The following is a 21,840-nucleotide window of genomic DNA, read 5'->3' as shown; positions in this document are numbered from 1 at the left end:
CAGTGTCCCTAGTTACAAAACAAATATAAAGTAGATCTTCCTTATAGGGTTTTTGTGAGGATTAATGCACATGAAAACTGAGGACAAGCTCTAACCATACAGTAAACATTAAATAAATACCTGCTGTCCCCATCTGTGACATAGCAAATGGTTCCCCATTGTCAGATGAAAAGTTGTTAGCTTTGAAATGGCCCTGGACAACAGATTTAAAGCTGCCAGAGAGCCAGCTCATGGGTCACGTCTAATGCTCATATTTGGATATTTCCACCTCTATTGGATCTAATATTTTCCTGGACTCCGGTAGAATGCCCCAGAGCTATTTCTCAATGCCTCTGTCACATATGTGCCTTCAGATTTAGAGACTTGCTTTTAAAGGACACAATAAGTCAATCTCTAGAGTAAAATTTAAAAAATTAGAGAAGCTCACCATATCAACCATTTTTGTTTGTTTTCAAGAAAATAGATGTTAAACTTTGCAGTTGGAAAAACAAACAAAGCACCTTTTAAGTCTTACAAAATGAACCCAGTAAAATACAACCCACCACAATGACCTCAGGGTTGATCCACAGCCACAGAACCTGTACAAACACCTCTTCTGGGCACTGCTTACCATGACCCCAGACAGCACCTACAGCAGACTCTGGTACTGTTCCAAAGCAGACCAACATGCCATGGTCATGAGCTGACCTTGACCATCCTGTGGGAGACAAACACCTACTGAGTCCAGATGAAACTCCTCTGCCTGTCTTCCTTTTGATCAAGAAAACATGTTTCGTGTAGCTGTATAGTTAGATATGGCAAAAACCTGAGATTTTATTAAGGGAGATAGTAACTTGGACAGAACAGATGTCTTAGCTTACTCCAAGATTTTCCAGAAACAAGGTACCTCTTGATTCTTGTTTGGTATCTTTGGTATCTTCCAAAAATTCCTGAGCTAACATAAAGTGTCCCTTCTGTCTAGCTTTCACACACTAAATATTTAGAGTAATAACAGTGACTATTTAGACACGCAACAAATTCCAACTTTCACAACAAAGATATTTAACCTGGTTGCCCACAGGGAAGTCTAGGCCTTCTTGAAAGGGGACAGAATAAATTTTAAAAAGCAAATTCCATATTGGAAAGATACCAGAGACTACTATGTTTTCACAAAGTAAGGTACTTAACAGGATAAATTAAATAGGAACGGAAGAAAAGATAAATTTCTAAAAAGTAATCATAGAATTTCAGAACCTATGGGCAGCTTCAAAGTAAGTCAACAATTAAAGACAGGAGATGCAGTAAAGCTCAGTGGTAGTGCAGTTCAGCAACCTGTGTGGAGACCTGGATTTGAAAACTAGTATCTTTAAAACAGAGAGAGAAGCGGTCTGGGCAGAAAACTCCACTGGCAAAATTCCTGCCGTGCAATCATGAGGATCTGGCTTGGATCCCCGGAACCTATGGAAAGGGTCAGTCGTGGGAGCCACAGATCCAGGGAGAGATCCTGTCTCTCAAATTAAAAGGTGAGGTACATGTATGTATGTGTGTGGTATATGAATAGGTGCATGTTCATGTATGTGTGCATACTTATGTGCACATGGGAAACAGAGGTTAATGTCAAATGCCTTTAACAATTGCTCTCTGTCTTACTTTTGGAGGCAGGGTCTCTTATAGTGGTGGTATGAATGAAAATTCATACCACAGGCTCCTGTATTTGTATATTTGGTGCTCACAATTGGTGTCCCTGTTTTGGAGCTTTTAGGACGCAGAGCTTTGCTGGAGGAAGAATGTTACAGTGTGTGTGTGGGGGGGGGCAGATTTAAGAGACTATAGTCTTGCTCCACTTCACTCTCCTGGCTTCCTGTGAGAAAGTGAGATCAGTTAGCTTCCAGCTTCTGCCATCTGCCTCAATGCCTTCCTCACCATCATTGTGGACTCTCCCTCTGGAACCATAAGCAAAAATAAACTCTTCCTTTTGTTTCCGGCTATGATATTTTATCACAGAACAGAAAAGTAGTTAATAATACTCACTGAACCTGGAGCTCAGGGATCCTCCTGCCTCTGTCTCCCTAACACCGGGATTACACATGTGTACGGTTACGCCTACCTTTTTATGTAAGTGCTGAAGGTCTATCCATTCTTGTAGAGCAAGAGTTTTACTGACTGAGTCATGTGCCTTATTATTATTTTTTTAAAGAAAAGTATGGCTAAAAGGGAAAGCCTATCCAAACCACAGTTGGAAAGAGGGGAAAAAAAACCCTGCTTGCTTAAGGATTTTGGTGATAAAGTATGAAACAATAAACACTCTTAACCTTATACATGGTATATGTGAGAAACTTCCTGCAGACAAGTAGCACGGGCGCGCACATACACACGAAAAAGGGGGAAAAAGAGCAAAACAAGGCCATTTCTATTACATCAAAGGCAAAAGCCCACACACATCATGAAACCTTACTATCCCAGGGGCCAAAGATCACATGGTGATATAATAAACAGAAATCCAAAGGGAATGCTGACCAGGAAAACAGATTTTGAAAAAAAATAATTGTTATTTACAGATGAAATGAAAGTCGATCAATTAGAACCAAGGTGAACACTCAGTAAGGTTGCAATCTTTGAGGAGAATGCAACCATTCTCTCTCTATCTCTTACTAGCAGCAGGGTAATTAGAAAATTGGATGCCAAAAATTAATTCATTTGAAAAAGCATTAAAATAATACCCTCCAGACAGAAATAGACATGAGATTCTTTGAAGAGAATGGAAGGCTTTTGTGGAGGAACCTGAAAGAGCAGATGTAGAAACACTCCCTTTACTGGACGGAAATACTTCTATTAATGTTCTTGTTCTCCTATGGGACAGGGCAACACAGCTCAATTTCAGAGAGTTCCCTTGAAGAGACACTCATGCCCACAGAACACACAGAAAACTCTGGGCAGCCCAAACTGACCTGCTGAAATTCTCCCCTCCCTTAATTCTGATCACATATTGGGCACCCACCAAAGTGCACCGAGAGGCCTCCTCATTCCTATTTGCCTTCCACCCAATCCTCCAGCCTGACTGACTCTGATTAGAAAAGCAACTGCGAGCCATCCACTTCCACCTCTACTGCGGCTGATGGCTGCTCCCTTCTCTTCAGACATAGGAACTTGTTTCATCTCTCAGCATTCTCCTCACCCACCCATCCCCCAGCACTGCAGAGCCCATAAGCTAAGCCCCAGCCACATACCATCCTTACCCATCTTCTGCTGAGATATCAAAACATCTGAGCCTAGATCATTTATAAATAGAAGTTTATCTGCTCATGGTTCTAGAAGCTGCCAAGTTCAAGTGCATGGCCCTGGCTTCTGCTTGGCATCTGGCAAGGGCCTTCTTGGTTCATCAGAGCATGGTGGGATTATCACATGGTGAAACTCAACAAATATGCTAGCCTGCATCTAACCTCTTTTTATAAACTCACTAACCATCATGGGACTCTCTTATAACTCACCTAAACCTTAGAGTCTATGTCTCAGGACATGACTAAAAAGCTTAAATTCTGAATACATGACAAAGGCCACCAGAGGGGTCTAAGCCAGTGTAATAGAGTAGAGAACTCTTAGATGGTGGGTGGCCACCAAAAAGCAACAGAAGAGGCACAGCACAAGGGGTCTCTGGCCTTTGACAGGCAGTCACGGAAGTGGCTGGGAAAGCAGCCTCTACAGGCAAAGGAGGTCACCTCTCTGCCTTCATTTCCTTCCTTCAACACCAGCTAAAACAAGAAAGCAACAACTGTGAAAAGACACAGTTGCTTACAGATGCCTCACACTGTAGGCAACCGAATTGTAAGGGTAGAAAAGAGCGAAGGAGTAGAAGAGGGGGTCATGTTTTAAAAGAGTAAAGTGAAAAGCTGGTTATATATGTAGCCATGTCTACAAATGCTACTCAAGGACCCCCCAACCAACACTGGCCCTTATAGACACTACCCAGAAGAGACAACAGGCAGAAATGGGAATCTTCCTGCAGGCTGGAAGTTTTAAAATAAAGACCAGGGATGACTTATCTAATTTTAAAATCCTACTCAGTAAGAGGGGTTCTAGTCGAGTTTCAAACTAGAGGTATTTACCTCTTCTGTCTTCCCAGCCTTCTCGTGCAACTGGCAGGAAGAGCCCCATCTGCTTCTGTCCAAGAGTAGCTCCCCCTCCCTCCTCACACCTAACACAATGGGCCTATTAAGTGCTTCAGTCCAAGTCACATGAACATTGACTACACAGACCCTGCTCTGTGTGCTGCTTCCAGAAACCCGGAAGAACTCGGCCCTTTATTTTCTTGTCTTTTTTGTTCATCCTTTTCTTTCTTTGTCTGTCTTCACTAGATGAATACAGAGAGGGAAAGTGACGAAGGGTGCTGGAAGCTGATACAGTCTGAGAGGCAGCAGGACGGGATAAGATGGCTTCTCCTTCTATCTATCTGTCCTCCTCCGGGGGATTATGTCTGGAGAGATGGAGTCAGAGCTCTCTGGGTACTTTATCAGCTTACTATCAACACTGGTCATGCCACCCCACATTCCTCAAAGTCCAGCAACCTTTAGCACCACTGCTATTTTAAAGTTTATCATGTCTTTTCATTCAGCATACTCTACAAGTCAGTGGAATGGACAATAACAGGTTTTCAGAATCAAGTGTACACATTCAAGTGTGAGGAAACCTTCTCTTAAGGGATCAAGATTTCTGCAGAGACAATGGGTGAAAAAGAACAGCAAGAAAACTGTTATCAATGACTCTGAACTGCACTGTATTGGGCCGGGCAAGTCCTAATAAGACAGGGGATAGACATAAGAACTGAAATTACTACACTTAACAATGCAACCTGTTTTTCTAAAAACTGACAGCTGTTTGGAAAAAGGAGTAATCTTTAGGTTGTTTTTTTGCTGCTCAGGTGTTGCAGTAGCTTACTGATTTCCCACTGCCTTGCAGACCCGTTTTGGAAGGAGGAAAATATCTAGAGAAAAGAATGCTAAGCTGTGGACCCTTCTACTCTTTGTCCTACAGTTCCAAAGGTGACACTTAGATCCTAAGGATCCAGAACAGGCAGTGTGCAGTGCATGCCGGCGGCTGAAGGAGGAATCATTTAAAATTTTCCACCTCAAAATATAGACCACTTGGTGGCCTATCTCACACTCTCCTCTGGTGCCACATTGCCACATGGGTAGCTAGGAATCTCTTTAGAAACACCCAGGCCTGACTGGGAAAGCCCCCCCAATCCTCAGTCCCATGTCCTGCGTTAACATTCTTGAGTTGGGGTGTGGCAGCCCCTGCATACCAACCAACAGCTTAAGAGGGACAGGGGCAGTTGAGTCCCCAGTATATGCTCAGAGGCCCTTTTGTTTGGATATTGGGTATATCTCCTTTGGAATTCAAGAGTTGAAAGCAAAGAATCCTCAAATTCATGTTAATGGACTTGGAAGTGGAGTCTTTGGGAGTAGGAAATGTGGCTTTATGAGAGGCAGGAAGACCTGAGTAAGTATGTGACACGTGACACCCTCAGTGGCTTAGGACCCAGCAAGAAGGCCTTCCTGACTTCAGAACTGTGAGTGAAGTAAACTCCTAGCAATAACCTGACTTGGAATATTTTGTTACAGTAACAGACTAAAACAAAGTATCTTCATTAGAGTGAGTCTATCATGGTGAGAATGAGGCTCTCCTGTCTTCTCTACATGCCACCATGTTAGGCATGGTGAGAATGAGGCTCTCATGTCTTCTCTACATGCCACCATGTTAGGCATGGGCTGTGCTAGCGTGGTGGTCTCCTTGCTTCCGTCTTATCATCCATCTGCTCCCTCAAACCATTATCACAGTGACTTGTTCTGTCCGGCAGGACTCAACAGACCAGCTAGACCACCTTGATGCATACCGCCATGGGCTTCTCATCACTGCTGCAGACCTGGTCTCCTATCTCAGATGCTGAGGGAGAGCTGTCCTAGCGACAGTTACATCCTACCACAGACTATCAGGCCTGCAGTCTGCTCCTCACCCTAGTATCTATTAGCCACCCCCCCAGGAGAGATGCAGAAGTAGAATGTTGACCAAGACACAGATTATCATGCTACCTCTTAGAAAAACAATGTGGGGAACTGAATACTAGACTCTTTCTATAGCTTTATTCTATAGCTGACTGTGAAAATTTACTTAGAAAGGCAAAAATCCCATGTTTGTCTCCTTCAATTCCCAAGTGACTCTCAATTTTAGAATTAATTGTCCTAAAGGGAGAACCTTATCACTTCTCCTTCCTTCTAGAACCCTTGGGCTAATAATGGCTAGCAGCTGTATGGTTTGCACAGTCTTATATAGCATTTTGTTACAGCAACAGTAATGGACTGAGATATCACAATCCTCTTTTAGATTTGATCTAGCAGGGAATGAATAAGCCTAACAGGATGAGGGTTGTGATTATGTTAGGCTGTGAAATTCATTATTCTCTCATTACAGAATTAATTAATTATTAATACTTTCTGGGTGCTCATCATATTCTTAGCCTTAACACCCTTTGTCATTTCTCCAATATGGACCCTAACTTTGCTTCCATAGGCCCAGGGATACAAGCCATGAGTAGTGGCACCAACTCTTACCATTGCTCAAGACCCAGGAATGAAGAGTCTGGAAAGACAAACAGCTTGCGGCATGCATGGTCAACCATATTTTTTATCAGTTCTGCAAAAACTGCACGTAAGCAAGTGTTTAAACATGTTCTGACTGAGCTTACCTCAAGGGGTATAGAAAGGGGACCTTAAGCTGCTGACCTTTGCTCTTCAGGCAACAAAGCCCTCTGACGTGATGTACTACGGTTATATCTCTGTGGCCCTGAAAGACTGCCACAGACGAGACCCATTGAAGGAAAGCTGCTTTCTCTGCAAACACCCTTTCTTCTAGACTCCTTCAGCTGTGTACGTACCAACTACAAAAGGCCACCCCCCCACTCCCTGGCCATCCCACCATAGCTAAGTAGCTCTGCTCTGCTCTAAAGCACTCTTGGATGGCATGGGAATGATGCTAGCATTGGTTTTGTTGACCCCCAACTGGTAAGAACAACTGAAGATGGAGCCTGTCTGTCAGTAGACCTGGTTCAGCTCAGGGTTCACTGCATAAGCTCACACAGGAAGTGGGGAAGAGAAAGCTGCCTGAGCTCACTGATGAAGCCCCTCAGAACTGAACAAGGTAGAGTTTCTACATCCCTCAGACTCCAGGTACTGTCCCGCCTGGTCCCATCCACTTCTGTTACATGGCTGATGAAAACTGGTCACTTCAACTAATTCCTCTCAAGGTGGCAAATGGCTTTGGTCATCAACAGTTCCAGGCTGCCCTTTTATCCTAACCTGTGGACACAACAGGAATACAAGAAACTGGAGGAACTCAATGCTTCACAGTTAGTGACCAGGTAAACCTCTGTGAAACTGCGGTCAACACCATAGACCTAGATGCCTCAAGGAGCAGGCAGGTTCTTGCGAAGGGTACTATAGGGGCCAAGACCCTACTGGGCTTCCACGTTCCTGCACCACTCCACACGCCTAGGAGCACATGTAATGGGCCTCATGTATGGAAGCAAGAACCCTCCAGGATTTCAGGAGACCAGAATTATGTTTAAGAGACTACAAAGCAATCTTTTCCTGCTTCCCTCTCACTCTTTTCTAGGTGGAGGTTGAAGTTTATGGATTCATAGGGCATGTGACTGAAGATTCGGCTGTTTACTTCTACACTAGGCACTAAAAGGACTTGAGAACTGGACAGCAGTGTCTCTCTTTAGATCTTTTTTAAAATAATCCACTTTCCATAAGTGACGTTATACTTATGTTGTTTTAAAGGGAGGGGAAATTTAAAATATATTTGCTTTGATGTCTCAAATGTCAAATACTGGCAGATATAGCTCATTTGGTAGAGTGTCTACCTACCACGCTTAGCTCTGAATTTATTACCCAGTACCGTAGGAAAAAAAACCGGGTGTGCCTGTAATGTTAGCACTCTGGAGACAGAAGCAGAAAGAACAGAAGAAATTCAGGGGCACCCTTAACTAAATAGCAAGATTTCCTTGAAAACAGGGAGGGGATGAATATCGATATATGTACCCATTTAACCAGAGTTCTTTAAGCTCTCTACTCAATTACAAGGATCAACAGGTCTTTGGATCTACAACTCACAAAAAATGTTTCATATACAATGTCCTTTGCTTCCAAACCTGAAGTAGCTCCCCTGGGAATCAAGACCATACCCATCACTCAAAACTTCAATGCACACCTTAGGGCAGTCTGAAGGAAGTCAAGCCTCTACCCTTTAACTCAACCTTTCAAGTTAGCACTGAGAAGTGTTCATGGAATAAGACCCCTTTTAAGATAACTTCTTCAAGCATGCCAGGACTCATGGATTTTCACTTGAGACCCAGCTGTAAATACGAATGTCTCTGGCCAGACCAAGAGCAGCATGGCATGTTGCACACGACCATCAGCACAGGGTAGGACAATTCCTTTCATTTTGCTCTCTGTGAGGGGCCCCCAGAGGTCAGCACCTTGAAAAGCGGCTCAGCTATGCTCCCTGAACCCCAGTCGGCATGTTGATTCTGGCAGGGTGCACAGCCCCACTGTGGAGAACGTTCTTTAACTGCCTTCTGGACAAGTCACACACATTGGGAGAGACAGAAGGAAAATGTCACACTTCCAGTATTTCCAGTTTCCAAGAAAATTCTAGCCCTGCCTCCGGGTGAAATGCAGCCCAGATGACAGACAGCCTCTTTGGGGTGGCCAGCACCCAGAGGTGGCCAGAGCTCATCCATCTTTCCTTTGTCTGTGTGAACTCAAAGGCTAAGCTCAAAAACATTCACCAGAACCCCAAATCACATCTTCCTAGCTACAGAGGCGCAACACTGCCCAGCTTATACTGACACAAACTATCTGTGTCCATCTGTTCCAAATGTGTGACGTTAAGAGACCAGAATTTGCTGCCTGGGAGGAATGAACCGTGAGGCTCCAGTGAACAACTGTGCATCCAAGGCCTCCCAACGAGTTGGAACATCCAACCACGTTCTGCCTGTGGTCAGGCCACCACACCCAGGACTTAGCATAGCTCTTCAAGGATCTATTTCTGACCTGGGAACACAAGGCACTTTCCAAATGGGGCAAGGGCCTTATCACACCTCTTACTTCTCCTGAGGACTTGGTTTATAGTACAGTGCAGAATGCTCTCCTTTGAACATCCAAAGTTGGCCCTGAGCGAGTGCTACAAACTCAGTCTAACTTTAGTATCATTTGGGTATACTGTTCTGATAGGAAACCAAGAATGGTTACATGATCTGATGGCGGTGTGCATCTATAGGCAATCTTACTTGCTGCTGGCACAATATCTATGACCTCAGAAATGAAAAAGAAAAAAGAATAGAGCGAGGAATGTTGCAAATCATGGCATTTGTGCTTCAAAAGGCCACAGTGACAAACACCTAACAAAAGCACCTGACAGGGAGCCACACTGTCAATCAATATGGATTCTCCTTTGAAAACTACCCTGGAGGGGGTTGGATATCTTCTACCCAATATTGTGCTAGTACTGTGAAAAGCCCACAAATGATGTCACACTCAACAGTGGAGGAGTGAAATCATGTCCTCTAAGATGGAGAACAAGACATGTCCTCCCCTTTGCTACTTTTATGCAGCACAGTTTAGTTTGAAACTCCTGCTCAGGACAAGCAAGAGAAAAAGTAGGGACAGTAACAACAAAAGGGACCTAACTGGAAAGACAGAATAAAGCTACCTCTGTTAACTTTGAGACAAAAGTACAGGAAAAAAAAACTCTTCAAGATGGGATTTTTTTTATAATGGTCCCTCAGATATGACATCAGAAGAAGAGTCAGTGAAAGATTAAAAGAAATTTAACTTCATCAAAAAAGAGGGGCTTGGGAATACAGTTCAGCAGTAGAGTACTTGCCTGGCATGTATGAGGCTGTTAGTTAAGCCCTCACCGCCAAACAAAAAACCAAACCAAACCAAACCAAAACAAAAAAAGAGACATTGTACATTATAGATAAAACCCGTAAGCAAAGTACACCCACGTGACTGATCTGCAGTGTCAGTGAGACCCTGCAATCCAAAAGCAAATTGCAATTGGAAGCGTCAGTGAGACACCACTTCATCTACTAAGACGAACACAGTGACATGGTGGAAGTGGAAAAAAATGGACTCTTGCATGTTGCTGGTAGCAATGTAAAATGGTTTGGCCACTGAGGAAGGTTGGGTAATTCCTCAAAAACACATCACAATCCGGTGGATTGAAAAACCTCAACACTGAGGCACCAGTGGCTCTGCTGTCTTCTCTGCTTCTGGCTTACAAGATGGCACCTCACTGCTCTGCCAACCACAGGGACAAACATTTCTACATGCACTAAGAGCAGAAGACAGCAGATCTACCCACTCAATCCTTCTTATTAAAGTCCTAATCCCATTCAGTAGGTCTTTGACCTCATGACTCACCTATCTCCTGAGAACCGCAACATTTAATGCTATTGCGCTAGTAAGAAGTTGCAACACAAGAATTTGGGGGCATACATTCAGACTCATCTACAAATATACTAATTGAAATTAAGTTGGACCATTTAGGTGGGTAAATTTCATGGTGTGTGAATCATACCTCAGTAAGTCTGTGTAAAAGAGAAGGGAAGAGAACGCTACAAAAGGCTACTTTCATGAAGTGATAGAGAAAACAGGGAGTTCTGTGTTCCATAACTTCAAGCCACCATAATCACTCCTCCCCTAGGGGAATCACAGTACATTGAAGCACAGAGAATTTTCTGGAAAGCTCTACCACAAAGAACCGGCATTAGCCCACTGTTTCTCAGTTTACTGGGCCATGAACCTTCAGGAAAGTTGCCCAATATCTCGACATGACCAGAATGATTCTCGATAAAAAGGTGTCAAGGAATGGGGCCCAAAGTCCAATGGGCTCTATTAATACATCCATTGAGCAACTAGAATAGGCGTGAACACAAGAATTCAGTAGTATTTTTATTGTCCAGGGAGGTATTTCAGTGTGAGAATTTTTTTTAAAGGTAGCACTAAAGAGTGGTGGAGTGGATTAATAAATACCCAGCGTAGGGTCACATGTACAAGTAAGATGAAAGCTAATTTTATGTCATTGCCCCTAGCAGGGTTAATAATGAGACAACCTAGACCTACCTACCTTTCAGGACACAGAAAACTTCCTGCTGACAGAAGATACGGCAAGAGGGCAGTCTGCAGTCTCCCTGGGACATCTTGGTCGTCTTGGTCGACACTGTGAAAGGCCCTTCCTGGTCCTTACCTGGTACTAAGAGGTGAAGGCATGGTGCCCCTGGAGAAGCAAGGGTTATGTACACAAGTGCAAAGTGAGCTACTCGGTGGCAGAGTGCATAGGCAGCTCGCCCAAGGCCGGTGTTCAATCCCACGCGCGTAGGCAGCGCGTCCAAGGCCCGTGTTCAATCCCAAGCACCGCAAGGAAGACAGAGAGAACATCGGCCTGGGGAAAGGCAAGCAGTTTCCTGAACCATTCAAGATTCAAAAGGTTTTTCTAAGAGTTCTAAATGAAGGAAGAGTTACTACATAAAACCTATAGGAATACTAGAGTCCAACAGGACACTCCAGGAATTTATAAATGGAAAGACTGATTTATAATTGAGTACATTTAAGACTGTTTATTACTTATGATAGTATATGGCTAATCACAGCAGAAGATTCCCGGGTTAAAAGTACTCTTAACGATGGATTTTAAAGAGTGAGGTCTTTAACTAAGGTCTTACTGCATAAACCCTGGTCACTGCAGAAGGGCACGGACATTAAGCAATGCTGATCAGAAAATCAGACCTGGGCCCCACCCCACACCTACTGCAGCAGATTTTAACTGGGCTCTGAGGGACTTATGAATGCTAACCTTAAGGAGTATTGCTTTCAAACAGTGAAACATTGTTAAATATTAACAGTTAACAGTATTAACATTTAACTTGTCAGAACTGAAGCTTGCTAGTTCCCCTCAAGACAATAAATAAATATTAATAGCAAGCCTCCCTCCTTTCTTATAGCTTTAATTTCTGTGGTTTTAGCTACCTGTGGTCAACCAACATCTGACATTAAATGGAAAATTCCAGAAATAAGTAAACTGTGCCTAACTCATAAATACAATCCTATCACAGATACAAATAGTACTGCCATAGTTTAGGCCTAAATGTCTTTCAAAGAACCACCAATAAAAGAGTTGGTCTTTACCTTGGAGCTATGGAAGATGGCTGCAACCTTTAAGACTTGGGCCTATAGGGAGATTGTAGCCTTTGAAGGGGCTCTAGAATGTCCTTCTCCTTGGCCATCACAAGGTGAACACTTCACCCTAGGACACATTTCTCTCACCATGGTGTACTATGTTTCCATGGGCCCCAAAGAATGGAGACAAGGAACTATGGAAGGGAACCTCTGGATCCATGAGCTAAAATAAGGCTTTACTCTTTTTAACTGATTCCCCCAAGTTTACAAACAGTGAAAGAAAGTGATAACTCAGCTACTATCTGTGACTCAACTATCCTCTAGGGATCTTGGGCTGCACTCCTAAGCATTAGAAGAACTCTCAGACTCCTGTATTGTTCTCTTGAGTCATCCTGACTATCCCATACTTTTTCTTTCATCATTCCATTTTTTTTCATTATCTCATCAGCTACTCTTCTCTTACATTTGTTACAGTTGCTGTGACAAAATGGCCGCTGAAGCCACTCAGAAGAGGAAGGATTTATTCTTGGCTCCTGGCTTGAGAGGATACAGTCTGGAAGAACAGCTCCCTGCTACAAGAGCAGGAGACATCTGGTTACATTATATCAAGAAGCAGAGAAAACTGCAGCAGGAACCAGGTCTACACACTAACCCATAAGGCTTACCTGCTACCAGTAACCTACTTCTTGTTCCCTGAATCTCCCAATGCAATGACATCAGCTAGGGATCATGTGCTTAAACACATGAGCCAAATTGTAGCCATTAGTTTCAACCTACATTGGGGAGAACAGACTAAGAAAACAGACTGACACCTCAAACATTGGTTGAATGAGAGGGTCTTGTAAAAAGCCATCAATTCCTTGAAATTCCACCCCACTTAAGTGCTAAACAACTCCTTGAGCTTGTGTTAGCCATCATGGCCATGACTAGCAAAGCCAAGTGCTCTGGACTAGCACCAAAATGGAGAGAAATCATGTGTAGGTGACTTAAAGTCCCATTTATACCATCAGGATTTTCTTTCCTCCCTGATATCAGGTTTCAGCCTGAAGCATCCTGAGTTCACCCCTGATGCCCACAGACTAGCAATGTTCCTAAAGAAGTCCCTGCCCCTTTGGGCAGGGAGGCAGACCTCCCAAAATGTCAACTAGCCACCTCCCAACCAAACCAATCCTTTTCTTACTATTTAACTCCCACTAGCCTCAAGGGGGAACAAAGCCCATTTAGTTGGAAACAAGGAAGGCGAATACTGTTGAAAAAAAATTCAAACCTCCATAGAAAAGGTTCAGGCACTGATAGCTTCAGGAATAAGAAAAGACACTGGATCATTTCCACCTGCATATATGATTCTTGACTTATAACGCCCTGTAAATTTAAAATACTATACTTGAATAGCATATAACACATTCTACAGAGCATCGTTGCAATTCAGTACACTGTGGAATGTTAGCCTTATTTTCTCATGACCATGCTTGCTGCCTCAGGCCAGAAACATGACAGAATATGATAGGACATCCCTAACCCAGGAAACATTCAAAATCCAAAGTAGGGTTTCTACTGAATGTATACTGTTTACCTATCATCATAAAGTTGTAAACTTAAAAGTCTGGGTAGGGATGATAAACACAGTACTCACTCATGAAACTCTCAAAAAATTTAAATTAAAAATTGAGCTAAACTATCATATCATGTACCCTCTGTAGTGTATTCTATGGATTACAAGCAAATGCAGACTATGGAAACAAATCTGGATGCTCTGAGTGGCTGCACCAACTGTCAGATTTGCCTTTCAGTGAGTGCCCTGCACTGGTTGAAGCTGGAATCCCGGGGCCTAGGCCAACTCCTTTTTTAAATATGATGAAATAGACAAGATGGCTCATACAAAGGCCTCTTATGACACACTCTCCCAGACCTCCCAGAGTCCAAAGGGCTCAGACTGCTTCCACACCACCCCTCATTTTGCTGTTGTCCCTCTAGTTAGGCAGTAACTCCATCAGATGAAGATTGCCAACCTTTTACCCTAATACCCCAAAGCCCACGTGGTTACAAGGCTCCGACGCAGCATCTCTTCTCTAGCTTCATGTCTATTAAGAATCAGCCATGGGAGCTGGTGAGATGATTCATCAAATAAAGGCACTTGCCACCCAGCATAGCAACCTGGGCTCAATCCACAGGTCCCTCCCACACAGTGAAAGAAAATGACGTACGTTGTCCTGTGACCACCACATATGGTCTGTGCCCCACCCCCACAAATAACATGTATACATTGAAAAACAGTTTTAAAAGAATCTACAACAAGCCTCACCGTGATGGAGGATTCCATTTCTCAGATCCAGCGAGAGCCCAGTGGTGTCTGAAGATATGCACTGAGAAGTATGTGCTCCTATGTCATGCCCCGGGACCCACCCCACACCCTTTATTCTTGGTATCATTAGACCTCAGTCTCTCAAGTCTAAGATGGAGTGTGTAACTGTGCTAGTCCAAGAAGGCTTCCTAAGACATTCTTTCTAAGTCACAAATATGAGACTGCTTGGTTTCTGTGGAACCACAAGGGTTGAAAGTCAGTGAATTCAGACTGTCGCCTAAATGTCACCTAATTCTAAAATTCAAAAGATGCACTGTTCTCTGAAATTTTAGAAGCCCAGTTCTGGGTGGTAATTCCATGACTGTGAGAAGAGTGACTGGTGATGGAAATCCTTAAGAGTGGGTTTAGGAACAAAAATAGCTCACATTTTAATTCTACCAATCTGGCATTTCTCCTACCCCTCCACACTGGTAGTGAAACTGCCATTAACTCCATCTGCCGTCATCTTCTTACCATCACTCTACAATCCCCAACCCTGCCAGGAGGACCTGTAATCCCCGTTTTCTAGCCCAGACACAGGGAGGGGCCAGAGGCACAACAGGAGTTAACCCCAAGTCCACACAGGGGCCTCACACCTACCCCCCAATTAAGTGCACAGTTGTGTGGAACCCTAAATGGGAAGTGTCACTTACCACCTTTTCTTCTCAGGACTGATGGAAAGGAAAACCCCAATAATCCCACTCCCCACCCCACCATCACCCCCACACTCACCCCATTTGCTAAACACAGAGGGTCTGGGCTAAAAGGGAATGCATAGGGTCGTCACCAAAACCAACCTACCAAACAAACAAAATCCAGCCCAGCCAACACTCCTGAAAGCAAAGAAACAGGAACATGCAGGAAATACAGGCCTGAGGGCCCTGGCTACCAACAGGTCAAAATCCCTGCAGTCATTCACTACATTCCAGATTCAGACAGAACAAAAATGAAAAACACTCACTTTTTACCCACTGGTCCAGGAATGAAACTATTTGCTAATTCGGACAGCAATGTCTCCAGCCAGTAGCTGCCTGGCGAATGTTCGGTCCAGCCTCTTATCAATACACTGGCAGTGGCTCCTGCCGTCAACAGAAAAATGGCAGCCGATGAGAAGGACAGTCAGAATGTAAACAGGTGATCTGGCTGTCTCTCTGAAGATCTACGTCACAGGATAACAAACAGCCGCTACGCTCATGAGAGCAATTTGTTGAACTCAATCAAAAACATAAAACCGACCACAAAATCTCTATCACTCAATTTTAATTAATTGCTATTTTCTTTTAGTGAAATAAGATGTTTTAAGGATAACGATACACAGTGAGAATGTGTATTTATCCCAGGCTCCTATATTAGACTACTCTCCATAAAGGTTAAAAGAGGACCAGGCCGACCTTAGATCCTATTTTTAACAGAGAAAAAAGGTCCAGTTACCCCAGATGCCCGCGTCTGCTCACAGACCAAGCTGGTTCATACAACCACTGCCCACCACTTGGCTGAGAGCAGACGCTACGTCTCCACGTTCCAGTTACAGGTTTACGTGGGTACAGTTACTACTTGTTACATAATATTTAAAAAAACCCGAGATTAAAAATGGTTACATAAAACTATCCTACAGCTGCGGTCCACCCAAGCTCGCGCGATCCCGGACCGCAGGCGAGTCGGTAGGCGAGCCGGCAAGCGAGCCAGCAGCTGGTAGCGCAACAGCGCGCCGAGCCCGCGGCCATTCGTGCTCGCGAGCTCGCCGGAGCTGCTCACCACTCGGACCTTTGCAGATCTCGGGAGGCGAACCCTTTCCAAACGACCACCGAGACTTGAGCACGTCTCCTCTTATCCCCAGACCCCCGGAGCGTTGCGGATGACGGAGCCCACCTGCGTACCTGCAGAGCCGCAAGCACAGCCTTCACCGCACGGGGTCGCTGCGTGCGCGCCACCGGCTGGCGGACAGCTCCCGAACCCGGCAGTGCCCAGCGCGTGGACAGCGCTCTGCATGGACAGCGCTCGGCCGCGCGGCTCGCTCGCTCGGGTTCGCCACGGCTCCGCCCAGCTAAGGGGCCCACAGCGCAGGGGGCGGGGGGGAGGAGGACTCGGGGGGGGGGGGGGCTGAGAAGCGCAGAGGCCGGACAGGCACGCGCCGATGCGCGGCAACGCGCTCACGCGCGCAGCAACACACGGCGACACGCGCCGACACGCGGCAACATGCGCCAGACACACGAGCTACATGCGCTAACACAGGGCCGGCAAGCTCGGAAAAGGATGAATGCGGCCGGCACGCGCCAACATAGGCCGGCACGCGCCAACATAGGCCGGCACGCGCCAACACAGGCTGGCACGCGCCGGCACGCGCCAACATAAACCGACACGCGCCGGCACGCGCCAACATAAACCGGCATGCGCCAACATAAACCGGCACGCGCCAACATAAACCGGCACGCGCCAACACGGCTGACAGGCGCCCACACGCACAGACACACGCAGACACGCGCCAACACGCTAAGCGAAGCAATGCAATCTCTCGGGAGGTCATCCCGGCAAGGGTGCCATCCCCCCCCCCCAAAACATGCCCGCTGGACCCACCCCCATCAGCGCACAGGTGCCAGGAGGCTTGTCCAGCCGCGCCGGTCCCTGGTCCTCCAATGCTCTCCTCAGCTTCCAGGGGACTGACTGGGCACCCCTGACGACCGGGAGGACGAGGGACGCGGCTGGTCCTTGCGCACTACGGGAGCCCCAGGACCAAACCCATGTGACGCAGCCACGCCCCGAGGCCCAGCGGGGGCCCTCTGCTGCCCAATCCCCGGATCCCTGGTTCTCATGGCAACCCTGAAGAACCTCTTGCTCCCAGCTTCTCGTCCTCCCCTCCCCCACATCCCCCTTCGCTCCGATGGGCAAGAACAGGAACGCAGCCCGCAGATCTCATGACACCAAAAGTCCACCATGTCCACTGGTTAAAACCACATACAGAGCTCAGAAATGGGTGGTGAGACTACCAGAAGCCAGTAATGCCACCAGTAACACCATTTTCTTGACCTGCGAAAGGAGGGGAGTTCTGAGCGACTACAGCCAGACTACCTCGGTAACCAGAATAATTTTTATCTCAAATCCTTCCCCAAAATGTCAAAGCAGGAACACTGAAAAGGAGAGAGGCTCCTTTTGAAACAACAAGCATGTCATTATTATCTCAGTGAGAAAGTGTGACTCCATATATAGAGTTAGCTAAGAAAATAATATTCTATAGCAAGCATCTGTTATGCACTAGCCTCTCTCTCTCTCTCTCTCTCTCTCTCTCTCTCTCTCTCTCTCTCACACACACACACACACACGACTGCATCAAAAGAAGCAACAGTAAGGTTTGGAAATGCTTATGGTTTTACACACACACACACACACACACACACACACACACACACACACACACACACACACACACAGAGCTTCTTAGTATCCTCAGGAGATTGGTTCCAGAACCCTACAAGTATCAAAATCCAGATACTCAAGTCCCCTCTATAAAACAATTTCTACAGTCTATGAACACCCTCACACACTTTAAATCTCCCCTAGATTTATAATGTCTGCCACAATTTAATGCTTATAAATAGTTGCCATAGTATATTATTTATACATAATGACATGAAAAAAGTCTGAGCATGTTCAACACAGAAGCAATTTTCTGACTCAGTGTTGACTCAACTTGCAGAACCCATAAAATACAGAGCACAAAACACACACACACACACACACACACACACACACACACACACACACACACACACACACACACTACAGAAAGCAAAAGAGAAGGTTAGAAGAGATTGTGACAGAGGAAGCAGTAGATTTTACACTCTCCTCTAACAAAGAGCATGGACAGATAGAAATTGTAGATGGCAATATATTAACAGTGGCAAAACCTTCAACAGGTTTGGAAACTGTGGTATACTGTACAGTCTTTACATCTGCAAAGGGAGAAAGAAGCTTTGAAAACTGTATCTAGGCACTTTTCTGAGGCAAAACAGAAAAGTTATACCAAGGCAAGCAGCCTTGGAGGTCAGCTCAGGTCCCTAAGTACTACAGAAAGAGTATGGGGAAACGGAAGACGCTCCCTCAGAAGCAGAGACCTCCAGGTAGTCATGCTACAGAATTCTTATACTATAAAGTCAATCAAACAAAAGCAGGTTTGAGGCAGTTCTGAGAATGGCCACCAGCAGTGCTAAGCCCAAATCAAAGACAACAAGCCTGTCAGTCTGGCTTGCTCTAGAAAGCATGCTATTTCATACTGGCTACAGCCTGAAAATGTAACTTTGACTAGGCACTGCTTCAGCAGAGATGCTAGACAAAGCAAACACCAGGCACGGAATGACGATCAGAAGTCAACCTTGAGATCGATGAAGTCAAGCACAGGTGCAGAGAGATCAAAGAACGCACTTAAGCTCATGCCCAGGCTTGGAGCACAGTCCAGGGAGGGAAAAATCTGAGTTCCAGGATAATGTCCAGTTTGGACAGTCAACTCACATAGGTGGCTTAGGTGTCTCTGGGCTACCCTGCTCTGCTGCTCAAAGCCGGGAGGGGGTTATGATGGACCGACACACTTCTTTGCCTGAACATGACACCTACCCTGTAGTCTCCTAGTCTAGAAGGGCATGTCACATAGGACAAAGAGTTCGATCCCTAATCTTCTTGGTGAAGAATTTTTTTTTTAAAAAGCAAAGGGGAAATGGTCCAAGGCTGGGTGAAGAGGAACCTTCTAACCTACTGGACACCTGTTTATGCTCAGCTGTGACATCATAGCCAGCTAATAAGAGGTAACTGACTTATCACATGCTGAAGAGCTGAAATCTAACTGGAAAACAGATGAAACTTGATATGTGCAGTCCAAAAGCTCTCACAAGTTAGAAGAACCATTACTTCTGCAAATAGAGAAAAGGCAGATTCCAAACCAAGAAGTACTGGACATCTTAAGGAAGTTAGACCTATGGTTCTCAGACCCTCCTCAACAGACTACCAGAAGCAGTGGGGCAAGTCATTGGACAGGGGTCAGCAGGCTTAGGTAAGCCTTTGGACTGAGACTAAGACAGTCTAAATGGGTCTAGTGGAAACTCCCAAGAACCATTCCCTACAGAGCCATGGAGAACTCTGAGGATATGGGCATCAGGGGGGCCTCGCATACCAAGGCTCGGTTACAGTCACCATCCACAGGCTTCTCAGCCACCTGCTTCTCAAGTGGAAGGACAGACAGGGCCTCAGAGGCCCACACAATGCTGCTAAAATGGGAAAGGGGCCCCTTCAGCAGAGACAGAAGTCACTCCTGCTCCCCAGTGTGGGCCTCAGCCTCCCTAGGACCTGTCCACCATCTTGCCTCACCATCACCGCTCCAGATCTTCTTCCTTCACCACCCTGGTGGCCTACAGCGTGCACGGGAACTGCTGCCCAGTCTACTCTGTCCACATAGGCGTCAGCGGAGCACTAGCCGGCTGACAGCAAGAGGTACCAATGAGAGAGACATCCTTGGACCCCGGCTTTCCCAGCTTCATACTCAGTCCAACTCAGCACTGTTGACCCCAGCTGCACTCAGGTTCACGGTGGCTCATTAGGCCTCCTGCTTCCTACCCATCTCTCCAGGTTCACACTACTTCCCCATCAAAAGTCAGATGCAAAGAAGCCAAACCAAGCAAAATGACATAAAAAGTAAGATAGAAGAAATTATGCATGCAAATGTAGTTTCTAAATGAGATAAAAGGATATTGCATGATGGCAATTGAATGCTGTCCTATTATGTTAAGAGAGCACTTGCTTGCTCTGGTGAACTGCTAAAGCAAATCCATCACTCTGCTGTGGGATTCGGTACTGCAGCGGGGAGACCTGAACCTAAGACCGCTCTAAACACTACTGCAAAATACAATCAGAGCACTAAGTCCTGAATCCAATTCTCAATACAGCAACAAATAAAAGAAAAAAATAAAGTCCTTCAAACTTAAAAATGAAAATATGAACAAAAGCTAATAGGGAAGTTAAAGATAAAATTAAGGCTATCATCCCAAACCTAAAGCCACACAACAGATACAGGTTTGGAAATCAAAATTTCATTAGAGCACTTACCTCTCCTGAGTGAAGCCTTGGGTTCAGCCACCTGAGATCAAGTTCAGAAGGCTAAAATCTGAATAACCACTCTTGGAAAAATAAAGTCACATAATTGATTCAACTATCACAGAATTGATTCAACTATCCAATACTTAAAAAAATGTTGCTCTCTGCTTGAAAGAGTCCTCAACTTACCCTGCTAGATGTATGCAGATCTTACCAGGTCACATCTCCAAAGAAACTCAGCAAATAAAAGAGGATCCTTAAAAGTTTCCAGACACAAGAAGGAAGCCAAACCACACCCCCCAACACACACACTTTGATATTCTTTCATACAAAAAAAATCAAATGAGTTTCATTCTCAGCTTCTGGATGCCCTAAAACAGTAGCTGGGTTCAACTACTGGAGGAAAACCTAACTGACATTGAGAAATTCATTCAACAAATGGGACTAGAATAAGGACATTTCATACATACAAGGTACCTTGTTTGTGGAAAGCTGATGCATAGTGCTCCCCATTAGATTTAATAAACCAAGAAGTTAAAAAAAAAAAAAGAGATCCATGAGAAAAGCCAAGACCATGTTAAGGATAGTGAAGGAAGACACAGAATTAGCAATGTACAATGTGCAGAGAGTCCCCAGTGATGGCAGGCATGGGCAAAAGACACCCACGAGACCGCTTGCAAAAGAACACTGAGAGATCACCTGCTGCAACTGAAATGTGCAATTTGTGACATCTGGGAGCAAGTAGAGGCGACAACTACAAAAGACAAAACAACAAAAAAACCTAGGCAGAAACAACTGCAGCAAAAAAGCAAAATGTCCTTTGAGTTTATAACAAAGTTTCCTCTGCAGATTACACTGGCAAACATGGGAGGGGCAGGCACTTAAGGGACTGCCCCCACTCTGCCTACTTGTTACTTGGCCAAAAAGAAACAATGAGGAGATCAGGCTACTCAGGACAAAATAAAGCAAAATCTTCACCTTCTACAGCAAAGGAAACCCCAAAAACTTGAGTTCCAGGAGGCAGACAGCAGATGAGAGGCAAATTGCCAGGGATTTCTTTGTATTATTTAGCCTCTGTTTATGAAGGTAAATGTTGGGGATTGAAGCTAAGTCTAGCTTTCTGAATAACAATTTAACTCTTTGCTTAAACTACTAATAGCTTATCTATCATTCTGGTCACATACACACACAACACACACACACACA

The 21,840-nt window shown here is 45.0% G+C and overlaps 1 protein-coding gene across 5 annotated transcripts in view; it reads right to left on the bottom strand.

Annotated features, from left to right (window-relative positions):
• The window catches only part of Grb10 (growth factor receptor bound protein 10), a 117,381-nt gene that overhangs the window by 89,641 nt on the left and 5,900 nt on the right, over positions 1 to 21,840 (bottom strand). For 2 of the 5 annotated variants that reach the window (XM_013122703.3, XM_013122705.3), the window contains exon 1: positions 17,134 to 17,311. The exons of 1 other annotated variant lie outside the window; for it this stretch is intronic. In XM_013122703.3, coding sequence (XP_012978157.1) covers positions 17,134 to 17,139 — 6 coding nt within the window. In that variant the 5' untranslated portion in view covers positions 17,140 to 17,311. Of the gene's footprint in view, positions 1 to 15,520; positions 15,639 to 16,436; positions 16,528 to 17,133; positions 17,312 to 21,840 lie in introns of those variants that run through there. 2 more of the 5 variants (XM_013122707.3, XM_040746647.1) reach the window with 2 other exon arrangements.

This window comes from Mesocricetus auratus, unplaced genomic scaffold, assembly GCF_017639785.1.
Source record: "Mesocricetus auratus isolate SY011 unplaced genomic scaffold, BCM_Maur_2.0 Super-Scaffold_100006, whole genome shotgun sequence".
NCBI classification, from domain to species: Eukaryota; Metazoa; Chordata; class Mammalia; order Rodentia; family Cricetidae; genus Mesocricetus; species Mesocricetus auratus.
Note: the sequence above shows the minus strand (reverse complement) of the source record. Positions and strands in the feature narration are given on the sequence as shown.